Raw genomic sequence first — 23746 nt, 5'->3', positions numbered from 1 at the left:
TCTATTTGACATCATTTAACAGCACTTGCTGATTGATCTCATCATCTCATCTAGTCTTTCCAATCCTGGTGGCATCCCACAATGCACCCTGTCCCTTAAAAGAAAGAATCACCGACAGGCAAATTTTATTGCTTTATTAAATCTGAAGTGTGAAAATTTGTGTGGCTTAAAAATGTGATTATTTGCTGGCTTTAATTCATAAGAAATTTGCATTCAATAATAATTATGATAAGACCTGGGTGGTAACTAAGCAACCGTATGTTCTACCAGGCCTTGTTGATGTTGCTGAATAAATTGTTACAATTGCTTAGTGGTCAGAATAACATTATATATCTGCAGTGTTTTAAATACTACTGTTATCCAGTTGCTCTGAAATCTCAAATTGGCTCTCTAATTGAGTTATATATTTTTCAGCTAATTCTGCTCCCATTGACCACATATCATGACCCTGAATTTTCTCTGGACTCCTTCTATAACTCTTGAGAGAGTTGAGTAGAACCTGTTGGAAAGTTGCCCAGTTTCCAGCTTTAACTGTTTGTCTTTGCGAGGAACCTGTGAACTGGAAGGTGGTGACTCCTATTGTGGACGAAGTGGAGAACTAACAGACAGGGACCACAAAAAATGATTGGTGACAAGATGTACGAAAGGAAGCTAGTGGACGCCCATGGGAAAGGGTTTCTGGACTGCTGGTGGAACAACCAGAACTCCCAGAGCTCATAGAATCATATAGCACAGAAATCCATTTCAGTGACAGTGCCTAAACTGGATGTTTGAAAGAACAACCCAGTTATTGCTGCAAAACTGATTGTCATTTATGTTTTCAAAAAATCTCTCACCCGGGCAAATGTTTGTAATATATCTGTACCAGTCCTTTTACAAGTGGAGTCATTATGAAGACAGCTCGGATCTCAGTGAAGGTAGCTGGATTTGGGTTCCCTGCTGCCCAATGGTAAATAGATAGGGTTACTGGCAGAAGGCAGAGAGTGGGCACGAAGAGGTCTTTTACAGAATGGCAGTCGGTGACGAGTGAAGTTCCATAGGCGTCAGTGTTGGGACAACAGCGTGTTATGGATGATCTGGATGAAGGAACTGAGGGCGTTGTTGCTAAGTTTACAGGTGACATAAAGGTAGGTGGAGGGAGAGGTGGTGCTGAGGAGGTGGGGAGGCTGCAGAAGGAGTTGGACAGGCTTGGAGAATGGGCAAAGAAGTGGCAGATGGAATACTATGTGCGAGAATGTGAGGCTATATATTTTGGGAGGAAGAATAGAGGCGTAGACTATTTTCTAAATAGGTTAAGACCTCAGAAATCTAAAGTACAAAATGACTTGGGTGCTGTGGTTCAGGATTCTCTTAAGTTAACATGCAGGTTCAGCTGGCAGTTGGGAAGGCAAATGCAATGTTAACATTTATTTCAAGTGGGCTAGGATACAAGAGCAGGAAAATAATGCTGAAGCTGTATAGGGCTCTGGTCAGACTGCATTAGGAATATTGCCATCAGTTTGGCCCCTGTATCCAAGGAAGGGTATGCTGGCCTTCCAGATGTGGCTTACAAGAACGGTCCTGGAGATGAAGGGCTTGCAATGTGAGGGGCGGTTGAGGACTCTGTATCTGTACTCACTGGAGTTTAGAACAATGAGGGGGAAGTGACTCGATAATTGTAGATGATTTCTAGGTGCTGTCACAGGATGCATGCCTTAAACACCAGAGTTATTAAATGGTGAGTAGACTTGCTTGTTGATTAATTAGGGAATTAAGTTCCTGGGATTCCTACGTCTACATCATTGCCAGAAGCTTCTTTCTGACTTTGGATGCTGCTAGCTTGCAGACAGTAAAATTCTGTAACAGTAGCAGAAAACAAACAGTGCATAAATTACAATAGCTGCTTGTTGTAACAGTAATAGTTTTTTTAATGTTACATTAAGTAATGTTGCAAGTCATTGCATTTTAATACAATATAATGCAGCATTCAGGAAATGAATTCAGTTTTATTCATTGTTAGGGCAGGATTTCATCTGTATTGTTTGCAACAGTAATAAAACTAAGCAGAGACCACAGCACCGTGGTATAAAAATTGATTTTATTCAGCAGCGTGAAGCTGAGGTCAGTGCGTCTGGATTTATGTGTAGCGTTTAATTTAAATGCATTTCTTCCGAGCTTTTACGGCCTACTATTGATAAGGATTAGGAAAGATGGTTGAAAAAATTGACTCAGCCAACCTCCCCTCTCCTTTCCCACTGCCAATCCCAGCTAATAGTTTCAAAATCAATTGATAGTAGTGTGTCATGCAAGTAGCCTTTTTTGAAGCTCACAAGAATGATGACTGACTCAAACTTCTCAAAATATACAAGTGCCAAGTAGTTTCTGATCAGTTGTGGCTTTTAAAGGGAGTGAAATGCATAACACACAGAATCTGGAAAATTATGGAGCCATATCGCACAGAAGGAGGCCAATAGGCTCATTGTCTGTCTGCCAGTCCTTTGAAACCGCTACCTAATTGTTCCAAATTGCCTAGATTTTCTTTGTAGCTCAACAACTGAATCCTTTCCAATCCCCTTTTGGCATGTTACAATTGAATCTCCTTCTAAATAATGCATTACAACTCGTAGCTGTTACCTGACTAAAATAAAATGTCTCCCTTTCTCCCCTACACTGCAATCATTTTTAAACTGGTAAGTGATGATCAGTTGCCCGTTGCTAATGTCCAGGCAATGATCATCCAGAATCAATCAAGGACCTGACAATTTTGATGGCGGGTTCTCGTTATTTTTGTGCGCGTGCTCTTCTAGGCTCCATAAAATCCTGCCTTCTGTTCTGACGGTGCCCTCATCCCAAATGGATCTGCTTTCTTTCACCCACATATTGATATGGGCTGAAGTTCAGATCCAGGGGACTTGCTCATTATCCATTGCTTCAATCAAACCACCTCTTAGTCTTCTCGGCTCAAAGGCAAACAACCCAAGTTACTCCAGCCTCTCTGTGCAACTGAATTTGACCATCTTCGGTAGCATTCTCATAAAGTTGCCTAGCCAAATCTCTTCCTTCCAAATTATTGGACACAAAATTGGACACAATACAACTATAACATTTTAAAAGGCATCTGGATGCCTAGGAAGGGTTTAGGTGGATATGGGCCAAATACTGGCAAATGGGTCTAGATTAATTTACAATAACTGGTCAGCATGGATGAGGTGGACTGATGGGTCTGTTTCCATTCTGTACAATTCTCACTTTATGACTCAGTAATTCAAATTGGGACCTAGCCAAAAAAGTACCATAATGTTGTTACTTTTGCAAAACCAAAGATCTTGTTTTTAAGTAGTTTTATCAGCTAGTTCTGTCACCTTTGAGGATTCCAAAATGTGAAAACCTGGCTGCCTCTTCTACACCATGCACAGAAAGAGCAATGGGTCCCAGAGCTCATCCCTGAGGGGCAACACTGAATACTTCCCTCCAGTCTGATTCACAGACCTTCACCACTGGGCTGAACTCTTCCCCAATGATTTGGTTCAGTGTCAATTTCAAGCACTTCCACGAAGGATTTCGCTCCATGAGCTCCAGAGAGTTACCTGCTGTTCAACTCATTATGTATGTCCCCTGCCTCCAGGCGCTGTCTTCATGTTGCCTTGCACTGTCCAGCAGCAGAAAGGACCTTATAGGCTTCCTGCTTTTTGCTCAGGGTTTACAGCCCAGTTGTGTACCAGCTGAAATGCCACCAGCCAGGAATTGACTTTCTCAGTTGCAGCATGGGAAGAATTGATCCAGGGATGGCCAACAGGAAAGTTGGTACTTCAGTTTGTCTACAGGAACCTGGAGGTCCTGGTGGTGGAGAGGAGGGATGTGCTCTTTCCTCAGGACTGCCAGAAAAGGCCACAGTATCAGATCTTACCTGCCTGATCTGAATTTCCCATCTGGATCGTTGATGTTTCGTGATATGGAGGAATGTCCAGTATTATAGGAAGCTCAGGAAGTCTGGCAGCCACTGTGAAGAAAAAAAAGTATTAGTTAACATTTTGGGTCTGGTGAGGTAATGTTCTGAGGAAGGGTCACCAGACCCGAAACGTTAAATCTGATTTTTTTCTTCATGGTGGCTGCCAGGCCTCCTGAGCTTTTCCAGCAATTTCTGTTTTTGTCTTTGGCTCACAGTATTGTCCAAAATGATGTCAAATTAAACCCATGCCTTATGCCTGTCCTTAGTCCATATCCCTCCATTCCTTACATATTCATTTGCTTATCTACAATCCCATTAAATGCTCCTGTTGTCTACCTCCACCACCACCCCTGGCAGTGCGTTCTATTCACCTACCATTTCCTTTGAAATTTTCCCTTCTCACCTTAAGCGCATGGCCCCTAGCAGTAGACATATCAACCCTAGGAAAAATGATTCTGACTGTGAACTCTATCTATGCCTCTCGTAACTTTATAAACTTCTGTCAAGTCTCCCCTCAGCCTCTGCCGCTCCAGAGAAAATAACCCGCGTTTTTCTAGCCTCTCCTGATAGCTCTTACCTTCTAATCCAGACAACATCCTCATAAACCTCTCCTGCACTCTCTCCAAATCCCCACATCCTTCCTGTAAATGGATGGATTTTACTGGAAATTTGTGTGTAACTTTGGCAAAACATCTGTACCTTTTAAAAAATTTGTAAAGAAAACCACCGATAGTGGCATGGTCAGCAAAATGCCAAGGACCCTTTGAAATGCTGAAGACAATCCTAATAAATAAATCAGTTTTGGCTGTCCCTAATTTATCTGTAATTATTACAACAATGATTGATGCTACTGACTTGAGAGTTGGTGCAGTCTTATTATAGAGTGATGTGTTGGAAATAGAAGGGCCAATGGGGTACTTCTCTGAGAAACTAAACCAATATCACTCAATCATGAAGAAAAGAGATATTGGGATTATTATTGGCTGTTCAACACTTTAAAAGTCTATGTCTGACAAGGTAACAAAGAAGTGTTAATTTACTCTGATCATAATCCACTGGCATTCATTGAAAAGTTTAGAACTTTAGATATGACATTACTTAAGTAGCGTCTTTAGTTTCGAGCATTTGATATCAAGACTCTTCACGTGGCTAGCTAAAATAATATAATAGCAGATATATTGCCCTGAGTGTAAGATGATAGAATAAGCTAAAGGTTCAAAAAATGCTGAGGTTATGTAAAAGGAGAGATAGGATTAATGGATGTAAATCTTGAATTTCGTTATTTGTGTAGCTCACATCTCACAATGAAGTTTTTTTTTAAATTATCGCATGAGATGTGTGGAGGCAAGATTGCATCTTTTTGTGTTACTTATGATTGTGGACTGACTTGAGAAAAGGACTGTTTTACATGAAAAGACTAATGAAGAATTGCAGTAATTGCAACAAGCAAGTCATAGAAAACCATTGTGTGTGGCAGTTACACTGTTGCTTTGTTCAGGCAGCTGGGGAATCTGTTCTTGGTCAAACTGACACCATGGCATGTGCACAAGTGAAATTCGGACGGCAGCAGTTTGCTCGTTGGTTATTGGGGTTGTTGCCAATTGCAGATGCCAAAGGTCATTAGCCTGTTGACAGTTATCTGGTTGGCTCCCAGGCGTGAATGACACTGGCCGTAAAGTTGGGACTGCTGAGAGGACAGATAGTGTATGTCTCTCTCTCTCTCTCTCTCTCTCTCTCTCTCTCTGAGTCCTCCTCCCCCACTAGTTGATGCAAGCTGTGGATTTTTAACAAATAATTCAGAGATTTAATTGTTCTGTGCCTTTGAAAACCTCAAGGAAAACATCAGAGAACTGGAGGACTCGGGAAGCAAAAATGCACCCCATCGAAGCCTAAGGATTGGGGCCTTTAAACTGCTCCCCAAACTTTCTTTCCCTCCACCATAACACTAGCTTTTTTTTTGGTTCCGTGTATGTGTGTTGGTATAGGGGATGCTTTACAGCTTTAACAAGTAAAGCTATATGTCGACAGCTCACAGTTGTTTAAATGTGGTTGGAATTTATTTTATTTGTAATAAATAGCAGTTCTTGTTCAGTACTGAAACCAAGGCAATGATTTCTGCTAACCTGACCTATTCCAGTTAAACTAGGGAGTTTGCATACTTGGGTAAACTTTTGAAACTGTTCTGACAACTTCAGGAATAGTATGGCTTGATTTCCTGCGTAATGCCCCATGACAGGGCAGAGTAAGATGTTATTGGCCGCAGAATACAAGATCCAGGGATGTGCTGTAGAATTTAATGTGAGACACTAGTTCAGCCTCAGCTGGAGTTTTGTGTCCAGTTCTGGGTGTTGCACTGCAGGCAGGATGTGAAGGCATTGGACAGGGTCAGAAGAGGTTTACAAGAGTGGTGCCAGATATGAGGAATTTCAATTATAAAGATATAGTGGAAAAGTTGGAACTGTTGTTTTAGTGAAGAGAAGGCTTAAAGGAGAACTGATTTAAGTAAACTGTACTTAAATCATGAGAGGTCTGGATACGCAAAATCTGCTCCCTATTTATTAACTAGTGAAAGAATGTGAAGGCACTGATTTAAGTGAGTTAGCAAAAGGAGCAAAGGTGGTATGAGAGCAAACTTTTTCACAGTATTTATTTATGGTTCAGAATGCACTGCCTGACAGTGAGACAGGAGCAGGTTCAATGAGGCATGGAAAGGGAATTGGATGGTTATTTCAAATGGACCAATGTGCAATTTATGGGAAGAAGATGGGAGAATGGAATGAGGTGAGTTGCTTACTGAGAGAGCCTGTACAGAAAGGATGATAGTGTGATATCTACTTTTGTGCAAACCATATTGATCATGGACCAATGAACAATATGTTCTTTTCTGAATTATCAGTGTTTGATTCTTTGTCTTTCGGAAATTAGCAGTCCTTTTACTACACCAACAGATTGTGTGGATTGTTGATACATTTAACTATGGAAGAATAGCATCCACTGCAATGCATTGGCAATGGTTTATTGAGTGCAAACTATTTTATATTACACTGACACTGACATTTTTGTGAAAATCAATACAACACAATTGTCATTCAATTTATTAGACTACATTTATTATCTCACTTTATGGGTGAGACCTCATTGTGTTTAAACAATTTCTGAGGTTGTGACTCCCAGGAGATGGTACCACCTTGCCCACTGACACCATGTTACGAGCGGGAGACAATTGAAAGCTAATTTCTGGAAATGCTATTAAAGTGATAACAGCAGGCGGGCATGTATATGGTTTGGGCCAATGGGACGGACGGCAAAGTTCTCCTGACGACAGCACACAGAGAGAGGTGGACACCACTTCTGGAAAATCTCGTAAAATAGTAAACTTATATTTATGGCTGTAGGTGCCAGGCCATCATTGTGAAGTGGAAACTTTCTGTAGGATGACCCTCAGCCATGGTCACAGCCCAGTGTTGGAGAGACACGAGGTTGGATGATAGATAAGGCGACTTCACTGCACACCTCCAAGTGACCTGCCAGCCATCCCCTGCCAGTCAGCTCCTGACAACATTCCTAATTCCCTCCCAAGTAACCTGTTAATTGGCCGCAATTGGCTATCCATGACAGCCAAAAGTAGACACTCCTAATGCTCACCAATCTTCAGCAAGACCAGCCAGGAGGAGAAACTTATGGGATGGCTGATCTAATGCATTGAAGTACCTCAACTGACCATCTCCAAAATCAGCTGTATTTAACCAGCAAGATTTCTTCTGACCGTGCGTTTTAAGACTAGAGTGGCACATTTAAGCTGAGTGCAAATATATGTGTTGTCTCTTTACTGCATTGATTAGGTTGTCAATTATTTTAATGTGATGGGGCACATGATAATGCTTGATGAAATTACACAAGCTGGAGGGAAATCTATATAAATAACACTTACTGGCTGAGTAATTATTCCTTGTAAGATGAAGGAGCTTAACTTGTGACTCCCCTAAGACTAGATATGAATACTATTACAACTTTTTCAATGCATTAAATGGCAGACTTTCCAGACAATAGTACGCAAATATATCTTTTTTCCATCCTTACGTTTGTCAGCATTTCTGCATTATGCTATTTTAAATTCCTATGGACGTGAGCAAGCAACAATGATCGTACTCTGTCCAATATTTGGATCCATTGACTTTAATGGCACTGAATTTAAAAACGGGCAGCCAGTTGAATACCTTGGCACAGTGCAATACCACCCACAGCCAATGTATACTCTTCTATTAGCATTTCAGTGTTCATTTAGCTTGGTTGGCTAGACAGTTGGTTGTAATACAGAGTGATGCCACCAGCGCATGTTCAGTTCCCATATCAGCTGAGGTTACCATGAAAGTCCCATCTTCTCAACCTCTCTCCTTACCTGAGGTATGGTGACCTTAGGTTAAACCACCACCAGTCACCCCTCTCTGAAGAGACAGCAGCTGTATGGTCCTGTAGGACTATGGTGACTTTATTAGTAAGTCTGTTAGCCCCAAAACCAAATCCACAATCCAAAGCATCATTTTGTAATTGTGTATTCCATTTGTTACAAGAAAGCCTCACTGAGACATTTTTGAGGGACATGCACGTGGATGAATCCTTTTGAAATGCTTGCAATTCCACATGTGAAGATTAGAGTGTAAGGACAAGATTTTCTACTACTTGTACCAAAGTTGTAAAAGCTTACATAAAGATTCTTTTTTAAAATTTCCTAAATAATGGCTAATGGGAAATATTTCCTCCCTGCCAAATCTGCCCAATAATGATTGAATTATGAAAGCCAGTTTCAAAAGTGGCCTGACAGATTGAGCTAAGGTATGATACGTTGCTGAAAGAACAAATGGGAATTTAATGGAATTGTCTTATTTTACAGTTGATTGATGTTTCTGTATGGTGATGGAGAACATTCATTTGACACAGAGACAAATGTTTCTCACACTGCCAGAACTGATTTACTGGTTGCACTCTAGGCATTGCACTTTCACAGAACATACTAATTGTAATTTCCCTTGAGGGCTCCCTGATTGATTGGGGAGCGTGGGCCATTTTCTTTCCCCAAGGGAACGATTTCTAATTTAAGGAGCAACCACATGGGTTAACAGGACTCACCAGCATCTCCTGTGAGGTTGCAGAAACCACAGAATTAGGGAAGGCTGCTCCCTGAACCTCCCACGTCAGGCTGGAGTTCTTGCTCCAGGATCTGAGGGATAACATTAAGCTGAGCTCTCCCAAGAGCAGGAGAAAGTGAATGCCCCTCCCTCTTACCACACAGGCATGGATGGTAATGAGGGGAGGGAGTCAGCAGTGGAAATGTCATCCTCCCCAACTGGAGACAGAGCACTAAAGGGGACGCAGAAGAATCAAAAATGTGAATGAATCAGAAATGACCCATCAGATCCCACACCCCGACTTCCCAGCAATCACTTGCAAAGCACGTTTCAGGTTGATGCAGCTCCATTCATTTGTCCTTAGACACACATCTGAGCTGTCGATCCTCAGCCCAGTTCTCTTTTGTATTCATATCGTGCAGTCACTCTCCAAACAAAAAGGCATGCTTTCTTCTCCTCCACACATGCCATTAATAATGCTCACACCTCTTGATTCTGATCCCTAGCAGGAGAAGAGTGCACCTGACCTGGCAGATGCCTGTGGAGGGTTGGGGTTGGAGTTTGATCTGCAGTGACAGTTATCTTGTCAATCACTGCCAATCATGTACCAACCTGTTGCGAAGGAGTTGCTCAGCCGTGAGGACCTGAGGCTTCTGGGGCAGTGACTTTCGGACACGTTGCTAGGGCTGATCGTCTGTCTGGGTTGGGGACCCCAGCTTCTTTCTGCTGGGTCTCAGTGTCAGTTCCGTCCGACCTTCAGAGATGTGTGCTGGTGAAGACAGGTGGTGCTACAGCCTTTTTCCCTCCTACTCCTGCAGGAGCTCTTTGCAATTATACAGCCTCTGCCCTTGAACCTCACCAGAGGTGGAAGGTTTAGCTAAATAAGCTGCACCCATGCCTTGTTGAAGTAGGGGAATTCAGCTGGAGGCAAATGAAATACTAGGCTAGGTGAAATACCATTCTGGAAGTTGTAGATCACTTGTTAATCGGTGTTAGCACTTTCTGAGAACTGGAGGCTGTCAATGTCCAGGTTGGAGCTCTTCTGTGTAACTGATTTAAATTCTTCTGTACCTTTCAGCTTCAGTGAAGATCTTCCCACTGCGTACTCACCTCGGTGATCTTAGCAAGTTGCTGGCATGTGGAAAACTTGAGGTGCCCCTGTCTGGAAAACATTGGATTCTAAATTAAGACTGATTTTAACTGGCTTCGTAAGCTAATTTATTGATTTCCTAATTACTTATCTGACAGATCGAAGAGGGTTTCCCACGTGCCTTCCGTGCCGTCCCAGGTAAATGCAGCAGAGGGCAGGACCAAACCACGATCCCAACATGATCACAAGCACTTGGATTCTCAAACCCCAAGTGTTCCCAAGCCAAGCCCCAATGGCCTGTGAAAGCTGAACCCAGGATGGCAAAACAAAAAATTCTGTGTGAATTCCATTGTATTCCCAGATAGTTGATGATGAAAGGAGACCTGGGTTTTCAGCAGCAAGAGCAGAGGAGGCCTTCATGAGGTGTCTGTTAGGAAAGTGATGGTGATGAACTGCAACCAGTCATTGTTAGTCCTGGGTTTATGATGCACTTGAAACAGATTGTTTAGTGCGACACACCAAGGAGATGTGTCTTTTTTTGTCGTGCTTGTGTTGTCTTTTTTTAGTTTTGACTGCTGTATTAAAGACTTTTTATTGCAATTACATTCTTTCTGTTTTGAAGACTGCTTGATGAGGTACAATTCCACAAGGAGTGAACATGTTCTGCAGTTAGGGGTGACAGTAAGCCCCCAACCATGGATATCTGCAGGCTAGTCAATCAGATCTAAATCTAAGCATACTGTTGCATGGTATTGATGTGAATACTTAAAGCATGAGTCACTGAAGTCGGGAACTATATCCAATTGTCGCTAAATACCATTGTAGCAGCAGGCAACTGCTGTCCTGACTGTAAACAGCCAGTTCAGACCAGCGAACAAGCTGAAGCCCTCTTCTGTCTTGTACCATTTTGTTTTCCAGTCACTAACCCTTCTAAGCAGTGTGGGATCTAATATTTAATTGTTGAATTGACCCAAAGCTCTTAGCAACACAGAACAGGTTATTGCAAACCTTTATATTGCTTAGAGCTGTGTCAGTGCTCTGGAATCAAATCCAGGGCTCATTCGATTCCACAGGAGAGAATCAAGGGCTTTGGTGAAAGCTGGATTGTGTGACTGAGTTCTGGCATGTGAATTTAATATCTAACTTTTAATTTCATCTGTTAGAATTCTTCCCAGCTGCGTTAAGCTAATGCTGGGCCATATAATTTTCAGCAAATGTAACCTTTGCGCAAAAGCAGTTTTAGTGAATGAAAAACATGACTTCAAGTTAATGTTTATTTGTAGGGAATATAAGTAACAAACACATGTGCTATGTAAGAATGTTAGATGAGTTATATTGTTAAGTCAGTTCTACATTATTGCTGCAATACCACTGAAACTTATCACTTTCCCTCCTCAGTACTGAAATTTGTTCACAGCGACAGTGGCAAAATTTCATGGCACAGTCTTAGTTTTAAATAAGATAGATACTAATTTGAATCTGTGGTTAGACATCCATTTTTGCAACATGAGACTAATTTATGTTTTTGTTTTGACACATTCAACAAATAGCCTCTTTTATAAGATGTTAATAAGTTGTCAATTAAATTAGTGTCGTAATGGATTTATCTTGCAACAGGAAATCCATTTCAGAAGTGCCTTTAATGTGTAGACAATTAAAGGCCATCTGGCTCCTTCAGAAATATATTTCTTGTCAAATGTTAATGGTTAAAGATCTTGAGTTAATAGTTTTACGGTTCATTGTGTGCATTAAGGGTCTGCATATCACATGTCTTTCATCAGCTTTTCACTTTGTATACAATATTGTCAGAATCTTTTGAAATTTTTGCCCGTAAAAATATCTCATATTAAGATACTTAAAATGAAATTTAGTGATCCCCACCAACAGCCTCCAACCCCATGGTTCCCCAACTCCGCACTGCACGCTTCTATTTCCTTCCCAAAATCCACAAACCTGACTGCCCTGGTCGACCCATTGCCTCCACGTGCGCCTGCCCCACCGAACTTGTCTCCACTTATCTCGACTCCATTTTCTCCCCCTTGGTCCAGCAATTCCCAACCTATTTCTGTGACACCATCCACGCCCTCCACCTCTTCCAAAACTTCCGATCCCCTAGTCCCCAACACCTCACCTTTACCATGGACATCCATTGCCTATACACCTACATTCCCCATACAGATGGCCTAAAAGCTCTCCGCTTCTTCCTGTCCCACAGGCCCGACCAGTCCCTCTCCACCGACACCCTCATCTGCCTAGCTGAACTCGTCCTCACCCTCAACAACTTCTCTTTCAATTCCTCCCACTTCCTACAGACAAAGGGGGTAGCCATGGGTACCCACATGGGCCCAAGCTATGCCTGTGTGTTTGTAGGTTACATAGAACAATCCCTTTTCCGTAGCTACACTGGCCCTAAACCCCACCTCTTCCTCCATTACATTGATTACCGTATTGGTGCCGCCTTGTGCTTCCACGAGGAGCTCGAACAGTTCATCCACTTCATCAACACCTTCCACCCCAACCTCCAAGTTCACCTGGACCATCTCTGATATCTCTCTGTCCTTTCTGGACCACTTTGTTTCTATCTCTGGCAACCATCTGGAAGCCGACATCGATTTCAAGCCCACCGACTCCCACTGCTACCTAGAATACACCTCCTCCCACCCGCCTTCCTGCAAAAATGCCATCCCCATTCTCAATTCCTTCGCCTCTGCCGCATCTACTCCCAGGATGAGGCATTCCATTCCCAAACATCTCAGATGTCCTTGTTTTTCAAGGACCGCAACATCTCCCCCTCAGTGGTCGAGAATGCCATTGACCGTGTCTCCTGCATTTCCTGCAACTCATTCCTCACACCCCCCCCCCCGCAATAACAGCCAAAACAGAACCCCCCTATGTCCTCGCATATCACCCCACCAACCTCCAGATCCAACACATCATCTTCCGACACCTCTGCCATCTGCAATCCAACCCCACCACCAAAGACATTTTTCCCTCCCAACCCTTATTTGCTTTCTGGAGGGACCACTCTCTCTGTGACTCCCTTGAAAGGAAGACTGCAAAACTAGAAAGGAAAATTTATTTTATTTATTTAATTGAATTGAATTAGTAGTCCTCGATTAAAGTACTAGTTTTGCTGGGAAAGGTCAGCATTTGTTCCAGTATTTCAATTTATGGTGTAAATTACTTCTCAAAAATTGTCCAGTGTGGTGCCTGAAATTTCCTAGTGCACAATGCCATAGTTAAAAGCCTATCAGAAAACATGGTTCTATATTTTTCTATGACTACACTTAAAACAGATCTTTTAGCTATTTGTATGAAAATAATTTAAAATTGAACAGAATAAATGGTCCTTGAAACACCATTCAGCAGAATGTTCCCCTTGAAAAGAAACAAATATATGTCTGTACCCTGTGTTAAAAATTAATAAATGCAAATTATCAGGAATGAGTGACAAATGGTGTCAAATTGAAAGCTTGATGTGCACAGTCGAGCAGGTTCAGGTTTATTTGCAAACTCCTAGATGTGATTCTCTTGACAGCCCTTTGCCTGAATCTGACAAAGCTGATTAGCATCAAAAGCAGAAAGGATTTAGGTTTGATTTCTGATTCACTGATTGAACAAACAACAATAAAACAGAGAAACAGGCTCTTTGGCCTACCAAGACTAAGCCAAGACATGATGCCTTTCTAAAGTAAAAACCTTTTGCCTCTCAGTGTTACGTATCCCTCCATTCCGTGCCCATTCATTTATCAGTCAAAATGCCTCTTAAATGTTGCTATTGCATCTGCCTTCACCACTTCCATTCTAGGTACTTACCCCTGTGTAAAAATCTTTCCTATCACGCCTCCCCTAAACTTACTCCCTGTTATCTTAAATGTATGTCCCCAAGGAATTGACATTTTTACCTTGGGGCAAAAAAGGCATTCTCACATAACTTTGTAATTGTCGATCAGGACATCCCTCATCCTTGGACTTTCAAGTGAAATCAAGCCAATTTGTCCAATCTCGCCTCATACCTAATACTGTCCAAACCAGGCAACATTCTGGTAAGCAGTTTCTATACCCTCTCCAAGGCCTCTGCATCCTTCTGGTAGCGACCAGATTTTACGTAATATTGCAAATATGGCCTAACTAAAGTTCTATGCAGCAGCAACATGAATTGCTTATTTTTAAACTTATGCATCAGCTGTTGAAGGCAGGCATGCCATTATGCCTTCTTGACCACCTTATCCACCTGTGTTGCCACTTTCAGGGAACTGTGGAGCTATAAGCCTATATCCGTCTGTATTAAGGGTTCCGCCATTTAGTGTATACTTCACTCCTGCATTAGATCTCCCAAACTGCATTGCCTTGCATTAAGGTCAGCAATTCAAAATCTGTTGGTGCCCTGAGGGGCCATATTACCAGGCTGACTTTCAGGCAAGTCTTTATGGACATCCAACACTTCAACCCAAAAGAGGTAAAAAGCTGTTCAGTCATGCAAGTAGGAATCCTGAACTTATTGTCCACTGACAAATTGGTATTGAGACCCAAATCTGAAAATGATGCAGGCCAAATGACTGCTATATTAGCTGGACACCCCTATACCAGACTTAAACTGAAAGTTCATAACCATACCTTTCTAGGTATATTTCAGAAGAGTCAGGCTTGGGTAGCCCCAATGGTATCAATGTGGACTTCACAAGCTTCAAAATCTCCCGCCCACCCCAATCGCATTCCAAAACCAGCCCAGCTAGTCCCTGCCTCCCTAACCTGTCCTTCCTCCCACTGACCGATTCTTCCCACCTCAAGCCCCACCCCCATCTCCTACCTACCAGCCTCATCCCGCCTACCTGACCTGTCCGTCCTCCCTGGACTGACCTATCCCCTCCCTAACTCCCCGCCTACACTCACTTTTACTGGCTCCATCCCCACCTCTTTGACCTGTCTGTCTCCTCTCCACCTACCCTCTCCTTTATCCATCTTCTATCCAGCCCCCCCTCCCTATTTATTTCAGAACCCCCTTCCCCTCCCCCATTTCTGAAGAAGGACCTCGGCTTAAAACGTCAGTTTTCCTGCTCCTCCGATGCTGCTCTGCCTGCTGTGTTCATCCAAGTGTACACCTTGTTATCTCTTATTTTAGACACTTGTGATTGGCTTTCCCAGTTTTGGTGAGGCCTACTCTTTCCATACAACCTCTTTTAACATAGGATTCCTTTATACATCATGTTAGCAGTGTCTGAAACTGAACTTTATTTACAGCAGGCTTCAAAATGGCTTATTATCTCAGAATAATTTCCTCTGTGATTTTTCCATGCTTTCATGAAAGACGCTGTTCCCCACAAGAAGATGAGGGAATTGTGTGATCCTATTTTTATATCAAAATCAGCTGACTCCCCAACAAAGTCTTTGGAGCTAACACATTTTCTCTGTTACACAAATTCTACTGGGTCACGTAAGAGAGAGGAAGTTTTAATTCCCTTGCTCCGTGAGAAAAGACCATTCAAGCCATTCTTCCAGTGCATTTCCTGCTCATAATTGCCCTGAAATCAAGCACAATAGTTCCACCCAGCACAGAGGAGTGGGAGTCCAATATAAATGGCAAGGTCTGAAGTAACTCCTGGGAACACAATCCCTATTTTAACCACAGGCCTGGCTGAGGTCACCAGATTTTCTAGGCCACATCAAGACCAAATGGTTGTAGGACTCATAAAGGAATAGTTGCCAAACAGGACAGCCGAAGGGATTGCCCTTGAGTGCAGAGGAGGGTAGAGCCCTGAAACACGACCGTACCTATAGAGCATGAAACTGGCATTCCTGCTCCTCTAATGCTGCTTGGCCTACTGTGTTCATTCAGCTCTACACCGTGTTATCTCAGCCTGTGAGCTTATTGAGATCCCACACCAGGCACGTTTTCTTAGACATTTTCATGGAAGCAGCCAGATTAGCAGCTGTTACATTTTACACCAGTTGTGTAGGGCTGTGAACCATGGCTATAAGCTCAAAGAGTTTTTAAAAAAGATGTTTTATTGGCCTCCTTTACAGTTCATGATTAAATGATGCAGCATGTGTTATAGGGGAGTTGCATTTGAAGGATGTGGAATGTGGTTGGGATTTCAGTTCCATAAGACCAAAGGACTGTAAGATAAAGGAGCAAAATTAGGTAATTTGTCCGTCAAGCTTGCTCTGCCAATTGATCACGACTGATATGTTTCTCAGACCCATTGTCCTGCCTTCTCCTCATAACTCTGGATTCCCTTACTTATCGAGAACCTGTATTTCTGTCTTGAATACACTCAGTGACTTGGCCCCTACAGGCTTCTGCAGCAATAAATTCCACAGATTAATCACCCTCTGGCTGAAAGAAATCCTCCTCATCTCACTTCTAAAGGGTCATCCCTTCACTCTGAGGCCGTGTCCCTGGTTCTCTGCCTCTCGTACCAGTGAAAGCATCTTCTCCATATCCACACTGTCCAGGTCCCTCGGTATTCTGGAACTTTCAGTGAAACACAGTCTCCAGGCAGCTCTCCCGCTCCCTGATGTGCCACAGTGTTCAAAACTCAGACTCCAGCTCATCATCTCTGAGCTGTACATCTTCAGGCAACCAACACTTGCTACAGATGTGGTCACTGTGAGTCACAATGGGGTCCCATATCATGTAGATACAACACATTGCCTGGCACTGGATCTCTGTTTTGTTGACTTAGCTCTGAACTTAATTTTTAAAATTTTCTGACTGGTCTTTTAGTTTGTAACCCGTAAATATTTCCTTCTATTTGCCTTCGATCTGAAGGTAACCTTCTGTAGGTAGTCGAATTAGTAGCTGTCACCAAGCAATGAATTTACTGTTTGCCTGTAGTGTCACTTTTTTGTGCTAGGCCTCTGATCATGGGCTTCAATTTGTCCTGTTTAAAACAATACAGCTTTATAAGCTATGAGCCATGCAAAAAGCAAGGGAAGAGCACCTCCTGCCCTCTGCACTGAATTCCCATGCTGCCCCCAAATTCCCAAAACTACGTTCTCACTTGGTTGCGTCTGACTCCGGATGCGATCTCTCCTTCCTCACTGTGTGAAGCTTACCGATTGCGTGCTTTCAACAGGATCTGTCTTAAATAGGGTACTCGGACGGCATGAGAAACAGTGAATAAAATTGAGAAAATGAGAGGCCACTGCCTGCCTTGTCATGCATTTGAGTCTCGTTAAGAGCTAAATGTGCCTCATGCCCACAATGCTCCCAATTCCCCAAAGTGAAGGTTAGAGAAGTTTCTTGGCGGCATCGTCTTGCTGCTTGCTTCTCTGAGATAGAGGACTGGCCGGCTAACAGGCAGCAGAGAGTTGGCATGAGTTGGTCTTTTTCAGGCTGGCAAGGTGCAGTGAGTGTTCCATAGAAATCAGTGGTGCAGCCTGAACTCTACAATTTACATTCGTGACTCAGATGAAGAGACAAAAGGTATGGCTGCTAACCTTGCTGACAGCACAAAGATAGATGGGAAAGTAAGTTGCGAAGGAGGCTACAAAAAATTATTTACAAGTTAAATGAGTGGGCAAAGAGAGTACAATGCCAGAAGATGCGAAGTGGACGATCTTGGCTGGAGGCATAGAGGAAACTGGGTGTTACCCAATACAGCGCAGAACAGGCCCTTTGGCCCTCGATGTTACGCCGACCTGTGAATTAATCTAAGCCCCTCCCCCTAAACTATCCCATCATTATCCACGTGTTCTCGTGTATAAAGCCTGGAAACAGGCCCAACTAGACCATGCTGGCCATAATCCCAAACTAAACCTGCCCCACTTGCCTATGCTCAGCCTATATCCCTCCTATTCATGTACTTATCCAAATGTCTTTTAAATGCATCCACCATTTCCTCTGGAAGTTCATTCCACATACAAACCACTCTGTGTGTAAAAAAAATTGGCCCTGATGTCTCTTATTAAACCTTTCTCTTGTCACCTTAAAGTTATGCCCCCAGTCTTGAAAACCGTAGAGAGAGGACACCTTTGAGGCTTGTGAGGTTTTGGACCTTATCTATACCCCTCATGATTTGATTAACTTCTGTAAGGTCCCCCCTCAACCTCCTACACACCAGCAAAAGAAGTCCCAGACTATCCAGCATCTCCTTATAACCCAAACCCTCCATACGCAGCAACATCCTGGTAAATCTCTTCTGAGCCCTCTCCAGCTGAATAATATCCTTCGTACAACAGGGCAACCTGAACTGGACAGAGTATTCCAGAAGAGACCTCACCAGTGTCTTGTAAAACCAAAGGGTTAGTGTGTTGGCACAAAAAGTGATGAGGAAAGCTGATAACGTGTTATTATCCATTTCAAGGGGAAATGAATATAAAAATAGGAAAGTTATTCTTGAGTTGTCCAGGGCATTGCTGGATTGCGTCTGTAATACAATGTGCACTATTGGCCACCTTACTTCAGCAAGGTTATGATTGTATTGGATGTAGTTTGGAGAGGGTTTACTGAAGTTTAGAAGAACAAGAAGTGACTTGATTGACCCATGTAAGATCCAAAAGGGTAGATGTGGAAAAGAATCGAGAGCTAGAGGTCACTGTTTGGATATCAGGGATCGCCCATTTGAAAAGAGATCAGACACAATTTTTGTGAGATTTTGTGGGCCTTTTTCTGAAAAGGTGATGGAAATGGAGTTCTTGAGGCAGAGCCGGACAGATTGTTGTTGAGTGAGGGAATGAAAGATTAGCAGGGGTAGGCAGGAATGTGGATTTGGGGTTACAATCAGATCAGGCTTGATTTTATTGAATGGTAGCCTTGAAGAGGTTGCTCATCTGCTAAAGAAATGTGACTTCGCTGGATCCCACAATGATGAAGAGACTACAGTAGATTATTTCGAAAAAAAAGCAAGTGCATATATATTTGCACAATTGTAAGAACTTTGGAACAAAATGTCAGCCATGCCACCTATGAGTCGCCTTCTTCCTCTGCTGCCCACTACATCTAAGAGCTGTAGTGAATCCTGCAGCTGGGGTGGAGGGAGTCCACTCTATTGTTACCCCTGTTGGACTGGAAGACTTGGCTGGTTGTCTCTGGGGGTCATTGGGTCTCAAGGGACAAGATCTGCTGACAGTGTCCAGTGAGTGACACTTCTTTCTCAATGGGTCCCTGCATATGCACCACTCTGTTCCCTTAGAGGAAGGAGAATTTGGGGTGAGGTTAAGTTTCCTCAGACCTTCTCCCCTTGTTGTTGATGCAGAGTACCTATGGCTGCAGTGATCAAGTGCAGGTCTCTGTGCATATTCAGCAGGCACGAAGTGAGCCTGACCTGCCGCTCTATAGTGGTAGTTAGCCTGTCCATGGAGGCAACTGAAGAGCCTCTTTGCATTATTATTTCGAACGTGGCAGTGATAGATTGAATGCTGTGAATCTCAGTTAAAAACACTTAGTCAAACAAAGGGGAAGTTCAACCCCCTGTGTTTTCCAGACTGTTTCTTCTGCCAAATGGCAAGCTTGTCAAGTAAAAGTTTCACATTGTAAAACTAGGAATGTCTATAAATGAGTTAGAAGGGTCTATTTAATAGATAAAGTGATAACGAGTGCATTTTAAACTGTTGAAAATGTAGTCTAGTGTGATAACTACGTGGAACTGTTACCGCTTTTTCAATTGCATTTATGTATTCATTCTGGCCATCGACTAGGGCAGGTGTTTATTCAGGAGGGTTTTACAGCTTCAAGCTGCAATTTAACTGCTTAATCATTTTCTCCATACTTCACATTATTATAAGCTGCTCAGAAAAAAATTTGTTTATTTTCTTGAGGTTCATGGGCCATTCATTGGCTTCAGGCTCATGAGCTCTGTTCAGAAAGAAGGTGGGTGAAGGGCAGGTAGTGAGTCAGGAGAGGGGCTGAGGATCATGGGGTCAGGGTTAGGAGTTGAGGGAGAGAGGAGCTAAGAGTTTTGGATGAGTTGGAGGTATTTAAAGTAGATATGGGCTGTGTGTAACAAAGCTGCTATGTGTCTCAGGAGCATTGGGAGTTTTTGGAGGTCCAGAGATCGGTATTTTAATCAGCCCACTGTGGACTCACCCCACTCCCATTCCTGCCTTGGGGTTGCAGCACCTGCCTTATAGGTACCTAAGACCCTGGAAGAACTTGCCTGTGGTGGTCTTCAATGGAGGCAGGTTTTGTCTCAACTTCCAAATTTTACTTCTGGCTTGAAATTCCGGTCTGTGCTTTCTAACATACCTGCATCCTTCTCACAGGAGATATAAGAAATTGTAACTTTGAGGTTTGCTCATTTCTTGTTGGCCAAGAAATCCAGGAGTGCCATTCTTATCCTCTCAGTGAGGAAACTGGGCACCCTTCTGCTCTCACAGCACCCCCTCCCTTTTGCTACCACCTTCCACCATCTACCATTCACCACCCCAACCCCGCAATTCTCTCAGATTTTCCCAATCCCCACGATTTACTTCTATTTACTTCTCTGTGATCACCTGATCTAGCACAGCAACCCTGCCCTCTCCCGCCACTTCCAGCCCACAGCTTGTGACAGGATTCCCACCTACTTTAGGCAGGAGTCTATACTGGGATTCTCCATTGCAAAATTAAAATCTCTCACAGCTCGTGCTGTGGAGCCACGTTACGGTCCCAGTCAGTCACTATCCCCGTGCTTTACTTGGCCCCACCCAACTCAGGGCCACAAGTTTCTCTCGAAACTGAGCCTTCCTGACATGGCCATTTTCACCCCATTCCCTTCGTCCGAGGAATTTGTGGGAAGGAAAGACTGAATGCCCAGCAAAGAAAAATATACTCTTGGAGAGCCACAGCAACAGACACTGGCAGCTCCTCGAGAATGGCTTAAATACAAACTTAGATGAAGTATGAGGTCTGAAACCAGAGTAAAGTTTTTTTTGCACATTAGCCTGATCAAACTGCTTTGTTTTGTACTGTGTGGAAAGTTAAGAAGCTGAAGCAAGTCAGTTGAAAAAGCTCCCTTGATCAAAGTGAGTGCCTGGGGTGAACCGCCTCAGTATGAAACACAGCGCAGTTAACTTCACATGGATTCTGGCTGCTGATCGAGATGGCTAGAGATACATGCTCTGCTTGGCAGTTAACAGCTGGGCTGCTAATCATAGTTATTTGGTTGATGATCTGTCAATCTGTCTGTTAATCATCTTTGAGTCTCTCGAAGACCGATTACAGCAAATGGTGCATTTGTCCATCTTTGTTCTTTTAGCAATTACTGTGGCGTGAACCTTTGGAAAAATGAAAGAGAGAAAACCAGGGCTGGAGCTGCAGCAATAAAGTGTAGTGAGCCCTTACACCAGCACCTGCAGGGCCACAATATAACACGTGCAGATGTTTTATTGGAAAGAATGACAGTTGTCCAACTGAAATTTGTTCTTGGCCTGTCAGTACATTTGTAAAGTATTCACCCATTGATGCCACTAAGTTCAAGATATTCTCCTAAAAAGAGTCAAGGACTTTACTGGGAATTGTCACATAATGTGGCAGAAAGCCTCTATTTGTTTAGCTTTAATTGCCGTCTCTAAAAGCACCTCTCATAATTGCACAAAAGTAAAAGGCATGGTCATATTTAAGTTTGAATTGGTGTAGTGATTGAATGATAATACATTAATTTGCCTTAACCCACTTTCTGATTCTTCTGAAGCCATCATTGTATCTAGTTAAACTCAGACAAACCTATGCATTGGGGCAAGTGCAACAATCTATCATCTTGGTGTCAAGACCACGTTTGCTGATCAGACTCATCTCTTATGCTGTTACAGATGAAAATCACAGAGGATGACCTATGGATCAGGACATATGGTCGGCTTTACCAAAAGCTTTGCTCCTCATCAGGAGATATTCCTATTGGTATTTATCGCACAGAGTCACAAAAGCTCACAACATCAGAGGTACGTGCATCAACTAATTCATAAATGTGCCCTTAAATGAAAGCACTTTTTAAATTCAGTTTGAAAAAGTACAAAAATGCATCATGTTTTGTTACTTTTTTTTCAATTTAAGCTATTAAATAATTTTGCTTTGTTTCTAACCTATTGTTTTGAAGAAACAGGAATATAAAACAATTATTTATTCTCCTCTCGTTGTTTTTAATCTTTGAAAGCTGTTTCAGCAATGACTTCAAAAACTCAGTCAATGTATTTCTTGGATCTCTCATGAGAGAGCTGAAGAACATTTCTGAACCTCAAAGAAACTTGAAGAGAAGAACACCATTTTGAGTTTGATGTGTTAATCCATTTGAAAGCTGAATCTCTGAGTGACATTCTATGCGCCGATGACATTGTGTCACAGGAGGGCTTTCTTCACCTCTTCCCAGGAGTCCACAAGCAGAAGCCAACACACCATGGGTTGCTTGTGGTGAAACCCGGCTACCACCCAGATCTCTTCTTAAGAACCTCAACAGGCAGCTAAGAGAGAGCTCTATCTGTGCCCCCTCTGTCAGCCACGGACCTAATTGAGGCAAAATTGGGAAGGTAACAGGGTCTGCCACTCTTCTGCCTGATTAAATGTCCCTGCTACACAGTGCGCATTGGTGCGGGGAGCATTAGGGGGTACACTAGCTTCCACCCATTACTTCTAAGTGCTAGCTTCTATTTCATTTATTGTTGAAATCAGATTTCAGAGATATCCAGATTGAATTTGCATTTCACAGAGAATGCAGCATAAAAATTAATATTTCACATCAACAAGTTGACTAAAAATTAATGAGGCCCGAGCATTCAGAATCATTTGAAGTTTCTCATTAGCAAATTAAGCACCAGTTAAAGAGGAAAAAAAAAGCATTTGTCATGTGGCATTAACCAGTGCGAGACTGGTGAATTTTTACATGTCAAGTTGGAATTGGTTAGAATAAAAAACATACAGTTAGCCACACAGGTCCAGCTGGCAGGTATACATATCGAGCCAGTGGGCCTACAGGCCTACAGTGAATTACCAACAGCTTTGTAAATAGATTATGCCTCTCCAGACAGTTGGGGAAATATTTAACTCCTTCCTTCATGACCTGCAAACCACTCCTTTGTGTTGGCTATGTGTTGCCTTTAGCAGTCAAATTACATGTGGCCTTTACTTTTTGTGTGAGGCATTGAGGTATTAGGAGAATTACTTGCCACAGAATTCCAAGCCTCTGATCTAGTCTTGCGTCCAAATTATGTATCCGACAGTCTGGCTTTAATTTCTGGTCAATGGTAACTTCCGGAAAGTCTGAGATCTAGTGATGGTTAAAGGTTTGGAGAAGATTTGTAGCTCGGGTTTGTAGCTTGAGATTGCAGACTTGCTCGCCAAGCTGGTGTGTTTGTTTGCAGACATTTTGTCATCCTGCGAGGTAACAGTGTGCCTCCAATGAAATGTTGGTGTTGTGTCCCACTTGTTATTTATCTGCCTTTGTTTGCTGGGGTGGTTGGCATCATTTCCAGTTCTGTTTTTCAGTGATTTGTGTATCGGGTCCAGACCAATGTGTTTGTTAATGTACTTTCGGTTGGAATGCCAGGTCTCCTGGAATTTATTCATTTATGGGATGAAGGCATCTCTGGCCAATCAGCATTCATTGCCTATCCCTCATTGCCCAGAGGGCAGTTCAGAGTCAACTACGTTGCTGAGTCTGGTGTCACACGTAGGAAGGACCAAGGATG

At 42.8% G+C, this 23746-nt stretch overlaps 1 protein-coding gene across 1 annotated transcript in view; it reads left to right on the top strand.

Moving 5' to 3' along the window:
• kcnt2 (potassium channel, subfamily T, member 2) overlaps nucleotides 1-23746 on the top strand; it is a 702110-nt gene that overhangs the window by 526889 nt on the left and 151475 nt on the right. The window contains exon 29 of the mRNA XM_048538622.2: nucleotides 21878-22006. Coding sequence (XP_048394579.1) covers nucleotides 21878-22006 — 129 coding nt within the window. The remainder of the gene's footprint in view (nucleotides 1-21877; nucleotides 22007-23746) is intronic.

The sequence above is a fragment of the Stegostoma tigrinum genome, chromosome 8 (assembly GCF_030684315.1).
Source record: "Stegostoma tigrinum isolate sSteTig4 chromosome 8, sSteTig4.hap1, whole genome shotgun sequence".
Classification (NCBI taxonomy): Eukaryota; Metazoa; Chordata; class Chondrichthyes; order Orectolobiformes; family Stegostomatidae; genus Stegostoma; species Stegostoma tigrinum.
Note: the sequence above shows the minus strand (reverse complement) of the source record. Positions and strands in the feature narration are given on the sequence as shown.